The 15,916-nt window shown below is 45.1% G+C and overlaps 1 protein-coding gene across 1 annotated transcript in view; it reads left to right on the forward strand.

Annotated features, from left to right (window-relative positions):
• Positions 1-15,916, forward strand: part of ush2a (Usher syndrome 2A (autosomal recessive, mild)) — a 985,309-nt gene that overhangs the window by 471,758 nt on the left and 497,635 nt on the right. The window contains 1 exon segment of the mRNA XM_060830996.1: positions 13,764-13,918. Within this exon segment, the coding sequence (XP_060686979.1) occupies positions 13,764-13,918 (155 nt within the window).

The following is a 15,916-nucleotide window of genomic DNA, read 5'->3' on the forward strand; positions in this document are numbered from 1 at the left end:
TTTTGGCTAATATTACTGATGACCTGTTTACTAGCCTTGAATGAAGCAGGAGCAAATATGCTGAACATAAAGCTGAGCCTTGTCTGCCACTATCAATACAATAAGTTCATTGCATGTCCTCTTCTAACAAATGGCACTGAGCTTCTACTGTTTCTCTGCAGACCTAAAGCCCATGTGCCAGTTCTCCTACACAATAGCTGTGAAAATTTAAATTCTAAGAGATTGAACTTGAAACCTTGTCATTGCCAACTTTCACGTAAGATACTGAGGGAACACTTAGTGAGATCTGGAGTGAGGTATTCATCTGCTGGGTTCAAAGCAATTTCAGCATCCTGCAAATGACCCTTGAAGCCTATGGATACTGATACTGTAGAAGATCAGCTAGCACAATCCTGATTAAATTGCAAAGATTGCAGCTCGTGGACTTTTAAAGTGTAAGATGACTTATCATATTGTCCAGCAGAATGATGAATTTACTTGCAAGAAATTTTAACTCTTGCATTCTCGGTGAAAGAGAAAGAGCAGCTTCAATTTTATTTCAAGTCTTGAGCTGGCTGAGTGGAAATGGAAGTGTGTAGAAAGTCTTCCCAATCTTAGCAACGTGAGGCTGAGCAATTTTAATATCTCTGCAATATCTGCCCACATCAGCGGTCATAGGACAAAAATGTAAGGAAGCACATTGGCATCCTGCAGGAAGCTAAAGTTTAACAGCAGGAACAGACCTTAAGATTCATGTATTGTTAAAGGTGTAGGGGGCTGAGGCTGATGTAGGGGAGATCAGACTTTGCTTGGTGCGACTCCGAGCAGAGGTTCTGCTGCTTCGGATCCCAGGGTTTCTTTTTCAAAAAGAGAGTGTGCAGAACCTTATAAGGGTCTGTGTGACATGGGCCAAGGCAGAACTTGAGGCAGAATTGAACAAGACTTGAACAAGCCACCCAGTTCCCTTTTAAATGTTATAATTGTACCAGCCTCCATCACCTCCTCTGGCAGTTCATTTCCATACACACACCACTCTCTGTGTGAAAAGTTTGCCCCTTAAGTTCTTTTTAAATCTTTTCACTCTCACTTTAAATCTACAGTGTCTAGTTTTTAACTTCCCTACCCTGGGGAAAAGACCTTGGGTATTCACCCTATTCATGTCCTTCATGATTTTATGTACCTCTATAAGGTTACCCTTCAGCCTCCAATGCTCCAGGGAAAATAGCCCCAGCCTATTCAGCCTCTCCCTTTAGCCTAAACCTTTGAATCCTAGCAACATCCTTGTAAATCTTTTCTGAACTCATCAAATCTAACACCATCCTTTTGGCAGGGAGACCAGAACCGAATGCAGTATTCTAAAAGTTACCTCATCAGTGTCCGGTACAGCTGCAACATGACCTCCCACTTTCTGTACTCAGTGCACTGACCAATGGAGGCAAGCATGCCAAATGGCTTCTTCACCATCCTGTCTAGCTGCAACTCTACTTTCAATGAACTATGCACCTGCAACCCTCTTTTTGTTTGGCAACACACTCCAGGGCCTTACCATTAACTGTATATGTCCCTTCCCTGATTTTCCCGACCAAAATGCAACATCTCACATTTATCTCCATCAAATTCCATTTGCCACTCCTTGGCCCATCTGATCAAAGTCCTATTGTATTCCGAGATAACCTTCTTCACTGTCCACTGCACACCAATTTTGGTGTAATCTCAAAACTTATTAACTATACCTCCCATATCCATATCCAAATCATTTATGTAAATGATGAACAATGATGGACTCAGAACAGATTCTTGAGGCAAACCACTAGTCACAGGCCTTTGGACTGATTAATAACATTCCAACACCACCCTCTGCCTCCTAATATCAAGCCAATTTCATATATGCAATTGGCTAGCTCCTCCTGGTTCCATGTGATCTAAACTTGCTTACCAGTCTACCATGTGGAACCTTATTGAACGCCTTGCTGAAGTCCATATGGATAAAATCTACCTCTTTGCCTTCTTCAAACGTTTTTGTCACCTCTTCAAAAAAAGTTAGTGAGGCACAAATTCCCTTGCACAAAGCCATGTTGATTATCCCTTGCCTTTTCAAATGCTGTTTAAAATTATTTGCTTCTGTTGAACATTCCAAATGCAAATTAAATATTTTTGTTTGCCTGGCATTGTCACATGAATTCATGACACATATTATTTTTGTAATGGCTTGAATGACTGATGTTTTGCAGTAAGTGGCAAAATGACAATGTTTAACCGTCATCTTCAAGAAAGCTGTTGAAAAAGATGTAGCAATTGTAAATGGTGTGGATTGGACCTTTCTCAATGTTAGTTTCAGTTTGGATTCAGCCACAGTGGAACTCCAGCATTCAGCAACAGTCATGTCAGTACAAAGCCAAAGTCCAAATAGCCAATCATATTGTAGAATCTTTGCATACAAAATAGAAAGAAAAAAAGGTTTATTTTCCCTTTGTACCTATTTTGCAATGAGTAAAATGAAGATCAGCCACACATAGACAGAATCAAGTTAGAAAATGGTATATCAAACACTAAAAATACTAATAAATGCCTTCTGAAAATCCTGAATATGTTACATTCCCTGCTTTCCCTTTATCTATCCTGCTAGTTGCCACTTCAAAGAATTTAAGTCAGTTTTTCAGGCATGATTTTCCCTTCAAGAGGCATGCTGTCTCAGCTAATTCCTATGATGTACTTTTAAATGTGCTACTGTTACATTTTTAATGTGGAGAAAAACATTTTCCAAATAGGCTAACTGGCCTATCATTATCTGACTTTTTGTCTTCTTACCTTCTTTAATAAAGGTGTAACATTAGCAATTTTCCAAGTAACAGAAAGTGATGATTGCAGATTCTGGAGATCAGAGTCTGAAAATGTGATGCTGGAAAGGCACTGCCGGTCAGGCAGCATCTGAGGATCAGGAAAGTCAATGTTTCGAGCATAAGCTCTTCTTCAGGAATGATATTCCTGAAGAAGAGCTTATGCTCAAAATGTCAACTCTCTTGCTCCTCAGATGCTGTATGACTGGCTGTGCTTTTCCAGCACAACACATTTTGACAATTTTCCAAGTGCCAGTGATGCTTGGTGCATCATCAGCTATGCCACCAAAGAGTGGCTTCAGTACGTTTTTTCCTCTGTCTCCTTCCCAATACATTTAGTGTACTCCTTGGCTCTGCAGTAGAGTTGGAGGTAGCCTGCTGGGAGTATTAGCCCAGGATTCACGCTTGACTTGGATGTTCCAGACCTATCAAGGGTCTTGTTGACAGATGAAATGTTGATCATATTCAGCATGAACTTCCACGGGTCAGATGGGTGGCAGACAGATTGGAGGCAGAGATCCTGGTCATCCTGAAGGGTCCTAAATTGGAATTTCTGAGAGACCTATGTGAGGCTCCTTCTCTGGCTGTATGCCTCTTGGCACCACCTTCTCTCCTTGTGAGGAAGACACACTTGCAGTGCTTGCCATGTTCCCTGTATCCCATTTCCATTCCTTTGCTTCTGCTGTCCAATGGCTGGGGTGCTGGCCTGGTGATATGTGTGCCTCTCCAGCAGACCCAGAGGGAGCTGGACCTGGCTTTCTATGACAGCTGACAACTGGTCCATAGAGGTAGCAAGATGGTTATGTGACTCACTGCACTGCTGTAGCTTCTGAGAAATATGGGCCATTACATCCCACATATCTATCTGTCACCCCTACTTTTCTCTGTGCCGGTGGATGAAGTCCCTGATTACTGACACCACAGGGTCCTCTCCTGCCTTGGGCTCCCTGGTCTCCATGTGGTCCTCCAATGTGGGCCTAGGAGGATTCATCCTCAGCTAGTTCTGGAGCTGAAACAATGATGTGTTCACCACATTGTTGTCCCATTTCTTCTAAGCTTAACATTTCCACCAAGACGTCACTATCAGAGCTGGAGGAGGGTACAGGAGGCAACCTAGCAGATAGTTCCTCTGAGGCTTTGTAACTCTCATCCTCAGAGTTGAGGAGATGGCTTCTGGGGGAATCAGCCATTTCACAGCAGATTGGAGATGCTTGCAAGACAAAAGAGAGAGAAGGCATCAGGGCTTGTAGGTAGAAGTGGTTGGAAATGAATGACACTGACAGCACAGATATTGTGAGATTTCTAATGGAATAAAGTGAAATACTTACTTAGTTTGCAGAATATGGATGTTTCAGCATTCCCACAGAGAATCCTGGTTTTCTCATGTGAAGAGCAGGATTCTCCCTTCAAAAAGGATGAAGATCCTAATATCCAGACATCCCTCTGCCTGTATAGGGTCAAGTAAGATGAAGGTGGGTGGTGTGGCTGTTGGTGTTAATGCCAGTGGGTGAAAGTTGTTGAGTTGCTCTGTGCATCTGAATAAGGCTACACAGAGGGTGCACTGAGGTAATGGTGTGGGATGTTGATGGGTGGCAAGAGCGGGTGAAAAGAGGTATTACAGGCAGCAGTGAGAGTGGTAGTGAATGAGTCTTGGTGGGAAATGGGTGCATTAGCAAAGTTAGAGTGAATGTGGGGTAGTAGAGTGGAGAGTGTGGTACTAACCCTGGTGTAGCAGACAAGGCAGTTGACCTTCTGTCAACACTGTTCCTCCACACTGTCAAGAGGGTACTGACCCAGTGGCGACTTCTGATTAGGCTGCCAGGGCCTGGCGACCGTGTCTCCAATACAAATCCGTCAGGAATAGAACACTTCGTTCCACCATCCATTCAACCTGGATATCCAGGTCACTGCCTGAGAATCTTTGACATCTTCTGGATACAGCCTTTATCCATTTCAGCAGTTTTGGAAGGCCAGTACTCATCCAGACATACCAAGTCCCTTTAAAGATGGCATGGATGCATGGGATCTTTCAGTGGATATCTGCTGAGTAGTTAGTTGTGGCAATGACGTGTGATAAATGGGGCTAGAATCAGACATGGCGGGCATTGTAAAGATGGAGTAGGTAGTTAATGAGGCAAGATTGGTAAAATACAGCGAGAAAACTTGAAGGTCTCTTGGCAAGGAAATCCTTCAGAAATACTGATTGCAACTCACACTTAGCCAAAATAAAAGTCAGATTTTTTGGCCTCTTTGAGCCTTGATTCTTTTTCCCTGTAAATGGATGTGACAGGAAATTCACTAATGGCTTCACTACTCTGATGCAGAGTTAAAATAATAGTCAAGCTCCAATGACGTTATTGGAGCCCAGTTTGCATATTAATGAAAGACTGTATCATTAATATTGCAAACTGCAAATTGCATGGCAGAGGGATGGAGGGGAGAAATCGGTGGGGGGTCTCTTGGGTATTTGTAACTGCCTGGCTAGTTTCTGCCCTATTATCTTCCAACTCAGCATGAACTATACCTTTGGATGTCTGCCAGAATGTGAAAAAAATGGAATAGCATGACCCAAATAGGAGCATTTGCACAAAATCTGAGAACATTAGGGGGCTAGAAACAGAAGCAACAAAACAGATTTACATAAAATGTACAGCACAAAGTCAGGCCATTCATTCTAACCCATCTAAGCTGGGTTTTTTTAATTTCAACAGCTACTTTTGCAGCCTTCTCACTTCCCGCTTATATTCCTGTATTTCTATGGGCAGAACCTCCCCAGCCTCTGAACAACATGGGCCATGGCGAGATAGTTGGGAAACTCAAGAGACAGTCTGCATGGAGCTTCTCAACATCAAGAGCAGGAAGCCCCATTTTCCAACCAAGTGCTAAATGGCGAGGCAAGATTCTCGTTCGGGAGAGGCAAGGGGCCTACTTGTGTGCATTAACATGCACCAACAGCTCATTATTAGTTGATCTCAAGCAAACAACTCATTAATATGCAGAGTCCCATTCTACCATCTGCCAGAAAGAAACTAGACTGTGACAGTTCACAATGTGGAACTCAGAGCGGTTACCTGGTGACTCCACCTTATCACTGCTCTTCTGGATCTTTATCTTGAACACTCGGCACTGACGTCCCAGCTCACACTTCATGGGCTGCAGCTGCTTGTGTCACAGACATTGGCATCCATTAAGTGCCAGCCTCACAGCATCATCAAAGCACATCTTCAATCCATTTGCAGTAGGGTTCGGATTTCAATGCTGCAATTTGGAGCACAATGACACATTTCAATGTAATGCTGCTGCAAAGACATTTAGTGCAGAAAGACTGGTACTGATTTTAAAGATTTGATCTGGGGTTATATGACTGCTTGCTCATTCACTTTGTGCCCACTCACTTTGTGCGCATTCAATGCTCACAACATTGCCATCTTGCTTTTTTGAATTTTAACGCAGATAAAAAGCCAGGAAGCATGTCATGGTTGTCACCTGTCATCAGGTCAAAGTGGTGGACAAACTGATGTTCAGCACTATGCTACGTCAATCTCATAGCTGCATAATTTGCCAGCTGCAAATGCACCAAACCCATAACAGATGCTTCAAGCAAACAGCCATGTCAAGTTCTAGGCAGAGTAGTTCCTAGTCTAGAAGGGAGACAGGGAGGGTTTAAAAAGGGTTTCCCAGCAAAGTAAGCCAAAGGCTGCCCAGGGCTTAGGCATGGTCAGTCAACTGCTCAGGATCATCAATCTCATCAGGTCCATTCTTCCACCAACTGAGGAATGGACTTCCGTCGGCCCTATGCTTCAATACAACTGGCTTGGGCAGCAGTGACAAGTCATTGAGTGTGAGGCAATTGTATCATTCAGGCTTTTGGTCACTTATTGTCCAGATCTGTCTATCTCAGTCATTCAAGGGGATGGACCACACTCAACCCAGGGTTAGCTCAGTTGATTGGATGGCTGGTCTTTGTTGCACAGTGTCATCAATAGCACAGGCTCAATTCCACAATGGTTAAGGTCACCATGAAGATCCTACCTGTTCAATCTTGTCCCTCACTTGAGCCATGATGATCACCAGTAGTCAACTCCATAATGAGAGAGTGACCCAATGATCCTCTGAGACTATGGCAACTTTACCTTTATCCACAACTGGCCCCATGATGTGGAGAATGTGAAGTGCACAGGAGATGCAGGCATTTTTTTTGTCCATCATTAGTTCTGTTTTGCTTATGTGCTACTTGACCTGGAAGAGTGAGTTAAAGACTTAATGGTTTGTTGGTTATTAATGTAGTTTAGTAATGAGTCAACCACAGCTGAATATATGGAGGTATCTGGAAGCAGTGGGAGCTGAGTTTAAGGCTGGTTTCAGAATGTAAGTGAGGATGGAGAGAAGGAGTTAAAGAAACTACAGTTGGGGGAAATAAAGTGAAGGTGCTTTGAGAAGTGAGAGAGGATAGTACTTTGGTGGATAGGCAAGATCAAGAAATGATGCTTTCACTGACCTGATCACCCACATGAGGCCATTAGACATCTGATAGCACTGCTGGCTAAGTCATTGTGATCAAACTCTAGGAATTGACCTCCTTGAGCAACTGTTCCTAGTCCCTTCTTTAGGTTTGCCTTCAGGGTCTCCTTGCTCCATACAGAAATCCGGAATTGCTCTTTCTGTCCACTTCAATCACTAAAGCATTCAGCATCACACTGTGAACTCCTGCCTTCTCTAGTGCTTTATTTGTGAAATTCCGACATTAAGCTGCCAGCATCAGGCTCCTTCCATTAAATGCAACTCCCCCTATAAGAGCAACAGATGTCCTGGAAGAGGAAAACATGAGCTGCAGTATCTGAAATGAATATATATTGTTCAAAAGCTGGCTGGATGCCTAGACAGGAGAAAGTGAGGACTGCAGATGCTGGAGATCAGAGCTGAAAATGTGTTGCTGGAAAAGCGCAGCAGGTCAGGCAGCATCCAAGGAGCAAGAGAATCGATGTTTCGGGCATGAGCCCTTCTTCAGGAATGAGGAAAGTGTGCCAAGCAGGCTAACATAAAAGGTAGGGAGGAAGGACTTGGGGGAGGGGCGTTGGAAATGCGATAGGTGGAAGGAGGTTAAGGTGAGGGTGATAGGCCGGAGTGGGGGTGGGGGCGGAGAGGTCAGGAAGAAGGTTGCAGGTTAGGAAGGCGGTGCTGAGTTTGAGGGTTGGGACTGAGACAAGGTGGGGGGAAGGGAAATGAGGAAACTGGAGAAGTCTGAGTTCATCCCTTGTGGTTGGAGGGTTCCTAGGCGGAAAATGAGGCGCTCTTCCTCCAGTCGTCGTGTTGCTATGGTCTGGCGATAGAGGAGTCCAAGGACCTGCATGTCCTTGGTGGAGTGGGAAGGGGAGTTGAAGTGTTGCGCCACGGGGTGGTTGGGTTGGTTGGTCCGGGTGTCCCAAAGGTGTTCTCTGAAATGTTCCGCAAGTAGGCGGACTGTCAACCCAATATCGGGGAGGCCACTTCGGGTGCAGCGGATGCATTAAATGATGTGTGTGTAGGTGCAGGTGAATTTGTGGCGGATATAGAAGGATCCCTTGGGGGCTTGGAGGGAAGGAAGGGGGGAGGTGTGGGCGCAAGTTTTGCATTTCTTGCAGTTGCAGGGGAAGGTGCCGAGAGTGGAGTTTGGGTTGCTGGGGGGGTGTGGACTTGACGAGGGAGTCACGGAGGGAGTGGTCTTTTCGGAATGCCTCTCACCCCTCTCACCCACTCCAACCTCTCACCCTTGGAACGTGCAGCCCTCCACTCTTTCCATTCCAACCCCAACCTCACTATCAAACCGGCTGACAAGGGAGGCGCGGTGGTAGTTTGGCGCACCAATCTTTACACCGCTGAGGCTAAATGCCAGCTCATGGACACCTCCACCTACTGCCCCCTTGACCATGACCCCACCTCCCACCACCAAACCATCATCTCCCAGACCATCCATAACCTCATCTCCTCCCATCCACTGCCTCCAACCTCATAGTCCCACAACCCCCCGCACCGCCCGTTTCTACCTCCTGCCCAAAATCCACAAACCTGACTGCCTCGGCCGACCCATTGCCTCAGCCTGCTCCTGCCCCACCGAACTCATCTCTGCATACCTCGACACGGTTCTGTCCCCCTTAGTCCAAGAACTCCCCACCTACGTTCGGGACACCACCCACGCCCTCCATATCCTCCATGATTTTCGCTTCCCCGGTCCCCAAAGCCTTATCTTCACCATGGACATCCAGTCCCTGTACACCTTCATCCCCCATCACGAAGGACTCAAGCCCTCCGCTTCTTCCTTTCCCGTCGTATCAACCAGTACCCTTCCACTGACACCCTCCTTCGACTGACTGAACTGGTCCTCACTCTGAACAACTTCTCTTTCCAATCCTCCCACTTCCTCCAAACCAAAGGAGTTGCCATGGGCACCCACATGGGCCCCAGCTATGCCTGCCTCTTCGTAGGATATGTGGAACAGTCCATCTTCCGCAGCTACACTGGCACCACCCCCCCAGCTTTTCCTCCGCTACATCGATGACTGTATCGGCGCTGCCTTGTGCACCCACGAGGAGGTTGAACAGTTCATCCACTTTACTAACACCTTCCATCCCGACCTCAAATTTACCTGGACCATCTCAGCCTCCTCCCTCTCCTTCCTAGACCTCTCCAGTTCCATCTCGGGCGACCGATTCAACATGGACATTTACTATAAACTGATCGACTCCCACAACTACCTAGACTACACCTCCTCCTACCTTGCCCCCTGTAAAAACGCCATCCCATATTCCCAATTCCTTCGTCTCTGCTGCATCTACTCCCAGGAGGACCAGTTCCAATACTGAACAACCCAGATAGCCTCTTTCTTCAAAGACCACAATTCCCCCCAGACGTGGTCGACGATGCTCTCCACTGCATCTTTTCCACTTGAGTCCTGTCCCTCTAATCGCCACCAGGATAGAACCCCACTGGTCCTCACCTACCACCCCGGTAAAAACAATGACTGCGATGCTGGAAACCAGATTCTGGATCAGTAGTGCTGGAAGAGCACAGCAGTTCAGGCAGCATCCAACGAGCAGCGAAATCGACTTTTCAGGCAAAAGCCCTTCATCAGGAATAAAGACAGTGAGCTGGAAGCATGGAGAGATAGCTAGAGGAGGGTGGGGTGGGGAGAGAGCAGCATAGAGTACAATGGGTGAGTGGGAGAGGAGATGTAGATGATAGGTCAGGGAGGAGAGGGTGGAGTGGATAGGTGGAAAAGAAGATAGGCAGGTCGGACAAGTCTGAGACTGGGCACCTCCTAGCAGAGCGCTTTAGGGAACATCTCCGAGATACCCGCACCAATCAACCACACTGCCCCACGGCCCAACATTTCAACTCCCCCTCCCACTCTGCCGAGGACATGGAGGTCCTGGGCCTCCTTCATTGCCGCTCCCTCACCACCAGACGCCTGGAGGAAGAATGCCTCATCTTCTGCCTCAGAACACTTCAACCCCAGGGCATCAATGTGGACTTCAACAGCTTCCTCATTTCCCCTTCCCCCACCTCATCCTAGTTTCAAACTCCCAGTTCAGCACTCTCCCCATGATTTGTCCGGACTTGTCCAACCTGCCTATCTTCTTTTCCACCCTATCCACTCCACCCTCTCCTCCCTGGTCTATCACCTTCATCTCCTCCCCCACTCACCCATTGTACTCTATGCTACTTTCTCCCCACCCCACCCTCCTCTAGCTTATCTCTCCATGCTTCCAACTCACTGCCTTTATTCCTGATGAAGGGCTTTTGCCCGAAACATCGATTTCGCTGCTCGTTGGATGCTGCCTGAACTGCTGTGCTCTGCCAGCACCACTGATCCAGAATCCTCACCTACCACCCCACCAACCTCCATATACATCGTATCATCCGCCACCTCCATAAGGACCCCACCACCAGGGATATATTTCCCTCCCCTCCCCTTTCAGCGTTCCCAATATACCACTCCCTCCGTGACTCCCTCGTCAGGTCCACACCCCCCACCAACCCAACCTCCACTCCAGGCACCTTCCCCCGCAACTGCAAGAAATGCAAAACTTGCGCCCACACCTCCCCCCTTCCTTCCCTCCAAGGCCCAAGGGATCCTTCCATATCCTCCACAAATTCACTTGCACCTCCACACACATCATTTACTACATCCGCTACACCCGATGTGGCCTCCTCTATATTGGGGAGACAGGCTACCTACTTGTGGAACGTTTCAGAGAACACCTCTGGGACACCCAGACCAACCAACCCAACCACCCCGTGGCTCAACACTTCAACTCCCCCTCTCACTCCACCAAGGACATGCAGGTCCTTGGACTCCTCCATCGCCAGACCATAGCAACACGACGGCTGGAGGACGAGCGCCTCAATTTCCACCTAGGAACCCTCCAACCACAAGGGATGAACTCAGACTTCTCCAGTTTCCTCATTTCCCCTCCCCCCACCTTGTTTCAGTCCCAACCCTTGAACTCAGCACCACCTTCCTAACCTGCAATCTTCTTCCTGACCTCTCCACCCCCACCCCCACCCCCACTCCGGCCTATCACCCTCACCTTAACCTCCTTCCACATATCGCATTTCCAACGCCCCTCCCCCAAGTCCTTCCTCCCTACCTTTTATCTTAGCCTGCTTGACACACTTTCCTCATTCCTGAAGAAGGGCTCATGCCCGAAACATCGATTCTCCTGCTCCTTGGATGCTGCCTGACCTGTTGTGCTTTTCCAGCAACACATTTTCAGCTTGGATGCCTAGACAGCCAACTACTCAGGTCCTATTAGACTACAATGCTACGAACAGGTAAATGAGATAGCAATATCAAACTTCCACACTTTCTGCCTCCATGGCAATAACACAGGTAGGTCATAATCCCTACCCAAAGAAGAAAAGGATCAATTTTTAGTTCCTTGTATGCATGATATACATTAAGGCTTGTGCATAACCTAGGAATGGACACCATGAATGGCTGTTTTACACTGACAGAGAATTTTATATTAGAACATTATTGTTAGCCTTTCACTTTTAATAGAACAATTCAAATGGAGTACAGGAAAGATGTTATGCATGCATGGCAAAAATAATTTGTCAATACGTTTACTACATACTTAAATGAGAATATATTACAAGACTATATGTGAACTTCACAAATTGAATGCATTTTTGTCAGCCACTAGCAATACAACTACAGCACTGCAAATTATGGCATAGACTGATTGTAAACTCTAACTGCAATAAACAGGACTTCAAAATGTGCACCACTTCCTACTGATGGTTAATTATTCATATGCAAACGAATATCATTTGAATATGAACATGTATTTGTAGTTTATTGACACATTGCTTTACATTTAACATCTTTATATATTACAAGAACATAAATGTTTTCTGAATAACAAACTTCCATAAACACGCTCACAAATTTTAGAAAAAATGAGCATGTCTGTTTATTTCTTCACAGATCAGAAATGGCATTTCCTCCACACTTTCAAAAATTAGAATTTAAATGTTAAAATTATATTAAGCATACTTTTGAACGCTTTATCATTGCAATTTATATTCTAAAAGCAAAATGGAGAGTCCCATAAGTATAATTAGAAAAACTTCAACATTCAATTTATTCAGCTGGAAATTAGAGAACACTGTGGGGTGGCGTGGTGGCTCAGTGGTTAGCACTGCTGCCTCACAGCACCAGGGACCCAGGTTCGATCCCAGCCTCGGGTGACTGTTTGTGTGGAGTTTGCACATTCTCTCTGGGTGCTCTGGTTTCCTCCCACTGTCACAAAAGATGTACTGGCCGGGCAAAAGTGAGGACTGCAGATGCTAGAGTGGTGCTGGAAAAGCACAGTAGGTCAGGCAGCAACCATTAAACCGAAGGTAATCTTCCTATGTGGTAGCAATGTTTCTTGTTACTTCTCTGTAACGTACAATGAATTTTCTGGGATAAAGTATTTAAATCATTCTGTTCTTTATTTTGTCAGCAAAAAGAGCTCCATGAATATTAGTGGGCGGCACGGTGGCACAGTGGTTAGCACTGCTGCCTCACAGCGCCAGAGACCTGGGTTCAATTCCCGCCTCAGGCGACTGACTGTGTGGAGTTTGCACATTCTCGCTGTGTCTGCGTGGGTTTCCTCCGGGTGCTCTGGTTTTCTCTCACAGTCCAAAAATGTGCAGGTTAGGTGAATTGCCCATGCTAAATTGCCCGTAGTGTTAGGTATTGGGGAATGCGCTTTGGCAGGTCGGTGTGGGCTTGTTGGGCCGAAAGGCCTGTTTCCACACTGTAAGTAATCTAATCTAATAAAATCTAAAAAAAAATTAATGGCTTCCTGCCTCTATTCCTGATGAAGGGCCCAAAAGGTTGATTTTCCTGCTCCTCGAATGCTGTCTGACCTGCCGTGCTTTTCTAGCACCACTCTGAGGTGAATTGGCCATGCGAAATTGCCCATAGTGTTAGGTGCATTAGTCAGAGGGAAATGGGTCTGGGTGGGTTACTCTTTGGAATGTCGGTTTGGGCCGAAGGGCCTGTTTCCACACTATAGGGGAAATAATCTAATCTAATCTAAAAACATTAGTACTCAACAATAAATTCAAAATAATAATCTACATAGTTTAGACAAAATTTTAATCAAACCCATTTTCAAATCTTCAAATATTTATATCATTAAACCTAAGCTAATCTTTCTACTTGGTAGTAATGTTACTTGTAATGTACAATGAATTTTCTGGGATATAGTGTTTATCTCATTCTGTTCTTTATTTTTTCAGCAAAAAGGGCTCCATGAATATTAATGGCAATAGTGCTTTGGTTATGTAAAGTGTGATTTTTTTTCACTGAAGGTTAAGTATATGTTGTTGTGCATAAATAGTACACGATAGGCACACAATATGTATTGTATGTATCATAAAGTGCTAACTTTTGTCACTTTTTATTGACCAAAGGTATTATCATAAATTATGGGCTGTATCTGAATGGAGTGTTAGTGGAAAACTCCCCTTCTTTCCTTGGCTGTCACATTAATGATCTAACACCATGGAGTCTCCATAACTTCAGAGTTCAAGCTTGTACAGCTAAAGGCTGTGCATTAGGTCCCCTGGTGAGTACCTCAATTTAAATTCTCCCAGCATACGGAATGTCAGATGGCAGTGGATATCTGAAATATAATGATTCATATTGGTCAATACAAACCATCTGGCAGTGCATGACATTTTATCAAATGCCATTCACTGCTCATTAAAGAGTGGTTAGATTATAGTTAGTACCTGGTCACTGTTCCAAAAGCACTTCATCAGCAGTTTCCTCAAAATCCCACAATCTTTAATGAATATAATCTGTTGGAAGAAAAAGGCAATTTCATAGCTAATTGTTCCTATTGTTGTTTCATCTCTATTTCACCATATATGTCATTTTAATCTAAAATATTACCATATAATGTCTGTTAAATCAATGTTGTATTTTTAAAAATATCATTTTCCTCTCTTACTGCTATCCTGTGCTGTATATTTTCTCACCAAACTGAGGCATTTGATGATGCCGCTCACCTTTATAAGTGTTACAGTCAAAATTGAAGCAATTTTAGGGGCAGAATTTTTAGAAGGTGAGTTCCTTGCCCAACTACCTGAAGAGTTGGCACAGCCCCGTCAATTACAGTAGCCCCACTGCCATTGAAAGCTCTGAGGGTGATAAATTGGCTGGGAATGGTACTTCTACCCCTCATGCTAGCAGAAGTCCCTTGTCACAGAGCTACCATGCAATCTGATTGGCTCTGTAGTCTCAGCTGCATGACTGGCAGCAGTGGCTAGGACTGGGACTCCAAACATTTAGTGGATGCTGAATCCAGGACCAGAGAAGTGGTAAAGGATAGAGTGTTAGCTGTTCTCACATTGGGAATGGAAGGTGAGTCCTATGGATTTTATGGAAAGGGGAATAGTTGAAGAAGCATGTACCTTTCCCTCCCCCACAATGGACAGACCATGGGGTGAGGCTGCCCAGTAGGAAAATCATTATGGGAAGCAGTATGTCCTTTCTCCCAGAAACCCAAGCTATATAACCAGTGAAGAAAAACAAGCTGAAAATGCACAGAGCAAGCAAACATAAAGATATTTGTGATCAACTGTTTTATAACAATGATTAATTCAAGTAAAGGAGGCAAAATGAGATGAAAAAACAAGTAGGATATGAAAGAACAAAAGAAAAAAAAACAAATTGCATATTTCATGAGCTCAGATTGTCCTAAATCAATTTACAACCAATAAAATAGCAATGACTTCCAAAACTCTGTATAGCAAGGTCTCACGAGCAGCATTATGATAATGGCAGATGATCCATTTTAATGATTGTTATGAGATAAACATTGGATAAGAGAATTGTCATGCTTTTCTCTAAAATAATACCATGACCTTCAGTGTGTAACCTGCGAGGGTGGATGTTTGGTTATAGTTTTCTGCACCACATGCCAATGCCTGCAGCTCATGCCCACATTAAACCCAGCAGCAAGTAGATTCTGCAGATAATCCTGCCAGGATCCCCCTCACGAAATGGCCTGGGAGTGGGAATTCTCTTTGACTGGGTCACCTTTGCACAGGTTGATTCTGATCTTATTGTATTTGTGAGGCTCCCAACTGTCTCCAGATGGGAGCCTTGGACATTCTGAAAGTCAATTAAGATAAAAGCTGTCATGCCCATTTCATGGGCAGTTGAAATGGTGCAAGCTACTTCCACATTCCTTGTCCACCTCTAATTTGGTGGGCTGTAATTTTAAATTAGAATCCCTACAGTGTGGAAACAAGCCCTTCATCCCAACAACTCCACACCGACCCTCCAAAGAGTAACCCACCACCTAGACCCATTCCCCTACCCAGATTGGCCCCTGACTAATGCATCTAATGTACACAGCCCTATGGGCAATTTAGCATGGTCAACTGACCTAACCTGCACATCTTTGGACTGTGGGAGGAAACCCATGCAGATGTGGGGAAAATGTGCAAACTCCACGCAAATGGTTGCCCTTGGCTAGAATCAAACGCGGGTCCCTGGCACTGTGTGGCAGCAGTGCTAACCACTGAGTCACTGTTCCATGACAAGTGACATGACA

The sequence above is a fragment of the Hemiscyllium ocellatum genome, chromosome 10 (assembly GCF_020745735.1).
Source record: "Hemiscyllium ocellatum isolate sHemOce1 chromosome 10, sHemOce1.pat.X.cur, whole genome shotgun sequence".
Lineage (NCBI taxonomy): Eukaryota > Metazoa > Chordata > Chondrichthyes > Orectolobiformes > Hemiscylliidae > Hemiscyllium > Hemiscyllium ocellatum.